This window comes from Zea mays, chromosome 5, assembly GCF_902167145.1.
Source record: "Zea mays cultivar B73 chromosome 5, Zm-B73-REFERENCE-NAM-5.0, whole genome shotgun sequence".
NCBI lineage: Eukaryota > Viridiplantae > Streptophyta > Magnoliopsida > Poales > Poaceae > Zea > Zea mays.
This window is the reverse complement of record NC_050100.1, coordinates 102,950,874-102,955,619: the sequence shown is the minus strand read 5'-3', so window position 1 is coordinate 102,955,619 and position 4,746 is coordinate 102,950,874. Positions and strand designations below refer to the sequence as shown.

General features: G+C 46.3%; 1 protein-coding gene across 1 annotated transcript; it reads left to right on the top strand.

Annotated features, from left to right (window-relative positions):
• The first annotated feature begins 1,448 nt into the window (after nt 1–1,448).
• On the top strand, nt 1,449–2,586 carry LOC100276201 (uncharacterized). The gene is made up of 2 exons (NM_001150046.3): nt 1,449–1,717; nt 1,821–2,586. Exons 1-2 carry the CDS (start codon nt 1,621–1,623, stop codon nt 2,087–2,089), a joined length of 366 nt encoding a protein of 121 aa, NP_001143518.2. The 5' UTR covers nt 1,449–1,620; the 3' UTR covers nt 2,090–2,586.
• Nucleotides 2,587–4,746: the final 2,160 nt, after the last annotated feature.

Sequence of the window (4,746 nt, the reverse complement as noted above, 5' to 3'; positions counted from 1 at the left end):
AGCTTAGAGTTCTTAATTTAAAATTGTTTATTACCCTTTTGTTATCTTTTAAAAATGGTCAAATCTATCGCCGTATATGTTTGATAGAAATTTATGGTTCCTTTATAGAACGCACGGACGTAGGTACGTAGTGATGGCTGATGGGTAGGAATAAACGATTCGTGTCAATTGACATCCAAATCGACGGCACATATCGTTTTAGCCGGCGCGGCTCCGAGTTGCGAGCGAGATCATGCCGTACATGGGACGGTGGAGGAATAGAGGATGCACATGCCCCCTTGAAACGGCAGCGCTAAGCAAACATGCATGAGACTGGGACCTCCCTTCCAAAAAGACCGAGTTGACTGTCTCATGGGAATAAAAAAAAGAGACTGGCGCGCAGTTCGTTGTAGTAGTGGTGCTAGACTACACTGCAGTCACTACTGCTAGCCGTTCAGTTTAATTCGGACCAGATCGACGCCTAGCCACCTCTAGCAGGTTTTGCATTGGTAGCTCAAGTTCGTGGATTGTTCAACCACTAAAAGCCGATTAAACCGCCGACGGTTCAATAGTTCTGAACCGGTCATGAATACTATAAACCAGTTGTGACTTACGTTTTCACGCTTCAGACTTCCTAGAATTTCTGATAGTCGGTTTGTTTTCTTTCATTCGACAATACTATTACTGGCCAATTAGTTTTTAACGATAGATATAAGGTGTTTCAAAGAATACACAGAAGAGTACTTTAATCAGTTTTTAACGACGGTTTGATTACATGAGTGGTCTTCTAGTTGAATCGAACAGTTATAATGTCTAGTTCGGTCTTTTACTGATCCATCGGTCCGCGATATATACTACTATGCCACGACGTCGACGGACACCTCTCCTCGTAACCAGCAGGAATAACATGCAGCACGTCCCGGTGTCGAAGCCATGGCACGCAGGCCGTCGCGGGTTTCGGAATCATGCCGCCATGATTGGCGCGAAGGGCCACGCCTCAAGTCTGAAGACGAGGCCAGAAACCATGCGCCCGTGTCGCTCACGTACGCAATACCATGGCGCGGCACGGGCGTCGTCGTCTTGAATCCAGACGGCTGCACTGGCCCACGCGGCGTCGTGATCAAGACCGATCTTCAACCCCAGGCAATGGCGAGGCCTCGATCCAAGTTTTTTTTTTTTACTTTTACAGCAACTCAGAAGCTAACAAGACGTGCGTAGCAGCTTGACAAGTGACAAGGGACAAACTGACGATCAGGCCAATGACAGGCTTGGTTAATATCATGTCGATCGCAAAGCCCCGTGCACCAGCGAGGGTTTAAAAGTACACCGAGGGGTTTAAAAAGTACAGTACAGTACAGGGACGACAGCACACCATGCTTGCATGGAGTCCAAAGCTTTGACCAATGGTGCATGTGTACGTGTGCGTGCCTGACTCTGAAGTCTGAACCAGAAACAGAACTAATAATAATAAATCTCCTTTAAAACATCTCTGCATGCCAGCCTTTATTTCCAGTTTGTTCTCCTCTCCCTTTTTCCCCATCAGACTTGAGTGTTCAGTCAGTCAGTCAGTCGGCCGGTCGTGTTATTCACGCTATCTTCTTTCGGAGGAGCAGGCGCAGAGGTAACAACAACAGGGTAGTTATGCGGCGGCAGTTGAAGTGCGTCGGCCTGCTGCTCCTGCTGAGCCTCCTGCTGCCCGCGCTCAGCCCCGTCGTCGTCGTCGCCACCGCGCGCAGAGGTAAACCAAACACACGCGCGCGCACTTCAGACAGATTCTGTTTGTTGCGCATGCAATGCGGCTGGTGCTTGACGCATGCACGATGCGACTCTTCCGTTTGCAGAGCTGCTGCCGCTAATGGCCACCGGCGACGAAGGGCGGCCGCAAGACGTGAGCAGCTCAGGAACTTGGATGCCACCGGGAGCCGCGGAGGAGGCGGTCGTCAGGAGGAAGGACGAGGCGATGAAGACGAACGGCCGTCGTTTTAGAAGAACCAGCAGCTGGAACTGGAAGAAGATGCCTGCCGCTGCCTCGCAGGTTAGCTTCGGTGGCCGGATACCCTTCACCGCCGACTACCACTCCGTCCACAGGCACCCGCCCACGCACAACTAGCTGCTAGAAACTTGCCATGTAAGGTAAGCTAGCAGCAGAGCAGCCTAAGATTTGCGCCTTTGAGGAGTTCTCCTGTCTTCGTCGCAGCGAAAGAAAAAAGGAAAAAGAAAGGAGATCTGCTTCTCTGAATATCACTCCTCCTACCGAATAGTTGCACCAGTGTTTAGTTTTTTTATATATAGCCTTTGTTGTGGTTTAGGGTCTTTAGTTCATTAGTGGTAGTGACATATATACTACGCGTGGAAGCTGCATTGTTATGTTACCTTTTTTCTAGGTTTAGCTCTCTAGTGACGATATATAAATGGGTACGCAAGCTGTACGTATATGTTGGGGCCATTTTGCCTGAACATGTAGTCATCAGTGTAAGGTCTCGTCACAGGGAGAGTTGCTGACGGATCCATGTTCTCTTCAGCTTCCATCCTCTGTGTATGTGTGTACTAACAAGTGGGGTTTATGAATTATGATGAACATGGTCGTCATTTCGAAATAATGTTCAACCCGTGCGCCTGAATATTTTCACTGAATTTAGATGCAAGACAATAATGAGTTAAGGATGTACTCCCTCTGTTCATTTTTATTTAATGTCGGTCAGTACAAAGTTGAATTGTATGGCGTCAAATATATAAAAACGAATGTAAAACAACAATTGTCAGCACGGATATATACATGGATGATCCGAGTATTCTTTGTTGTCAATTGCCAGCCTGTCTAACTGTAGCCGCTAAAATTATAGCCTTTTAAGATCATTTCCAACAGACTAACCAAATAATTGGTCAAGCCAAATTTTGACTATTTAACCGTAAAATAACTCTCCAACAAACTAGTCATCCAACTCGTCAAGCTATCCAACTGTCCCCTCTAGCCAAACTAAGAGCATCTCTAAGAGACTCTTTATTTTTGGCTCTCTATTTGACTCTCTATTTACCTTTTCATAAAAATTACACTCCATGATAGAAGACGCGGTCCGATCTTCCGTGAGATACGATAACTTGATTGAGTGGAGATCTCGGCGTTGATGATCCAAAACTCCGAGCAAACGGTTCCTCGCAATCACTACACCACGACTCCGTTGGTTATCACCCGTGACACGAATGACCTCGCCACGAAGGCTTATCCCTACAAGCGCAATCAAGAACACAAGCAAGAACAGGAAAGAAAGGCAACCAAAATTGTATTGATTACGGGATGGGGTCTCACAAACCGATGACGGCGATACTGTTCGATGACAGAATTGATCTAAGCAAAACCCAAAACCTAATGTGGCGGTTGCTGCTGAAAAAATAGAGTATTAGGGTGTGCGTGACCCCTAGACTCGTCCCTAATAGGCTTCGACGCGATACACGGCCCAACGGCCCAACAGACGGTGTCGCAGCACCAAAACAGAATCTGAATGCTGAATTGTTTTGACGATTCCCGTTGACTCCGGATGAATTTTAAGGTGGAACCAGTTGGGTTGGTTAGATAATCTCTTTATCTTTCCCACCATATCAAGTCTGTTGCAATCGGAGTCCGGATGCATCCTGGGCGTCCATTTTAGTGCAGACTGGTCCTGGAACCCGAGATGGAGTCGCAGTCGAGTCGGACTTGATCTCCTTCCTGTTGTGGCCGCCCTTGCTGCTCCTCCTCAACACCTTGGCCTTTCCTAAGTCCTTGCTGGTCCTCTCCAAGGTACCTAATCATCAAAACATCCATGGCCCCAAGCGTAAGCTCTAAAACACAATTGACTAGGGTAGAATGTACCTGGAGATTTAGCTGTCGTGCACGAGATCATGTTATCGGTCCATTCATTGTATGTATAGAAGTGATGTCCTCATCATCCTCCTCCTCTTGAATTGGAGTCGTCCTTGACTCGATCTCATCTTCGTCACCCATATATGGCTTCAAATCTGAAATGTTAAAGGTGGAACTAACTCAAAGATCTGGAGGCAACTCAGGTGGTAATTCAGGGGGGTATCTCAGAGGGAAACACATCCATATACTCTTGCAAAAGGTTAGCAATAGCCGGTGGCAAAGCAATAGACGTATCATCAATGGAATAGAAAACATTTTTGCACACTAAGGCATAGCAAAGTCCAACAGAGGCATGTAACTCATCAAAATCAGATTTAGTGGCTAGCAAAGTAGGAGTTTTTAACTTAATATGTTGCTAATTTTCAGAGTTCAAAACACCTTTTTGCTTAGCGTTTGTCTTTTTCTCATGTTCAAAGTGGACCATTTCAGTGGGAGTCATAGGAAGCAACACAATTTTCTTTCCCTTATGCATGAAAGTATATTTATTAGATCTACCATGGTGAATAGCATCAGTATCAAACTCCCAAGGACGTCCCAGTAAAACAGAGCAAGCATCCATACTCACCACATCGAAATCAGCAAAGTCATGGTAAGAGCCAATATAAAAATGCACCCTTGCTGTTTTTGTTACCTTAAACTTACCACTGTTGTTAAACCATTGAATGTGATAAGGGTGGGGATGTTGTCGTGTGGTCAAGCCAAGCTTCTTGACCACCTCAACGTTCACCAAGTTGTTGCAGCTACCACCGTCAATGATGGTATGTACACGGCAGTCCTTGACGATAAGGAACATGTTGAAGAGGTTGTGGTGTTGTTTGTTGTCGTCGTCACTAGCCGTGGCACTCAAAGCTCGTTGCACAATCAAG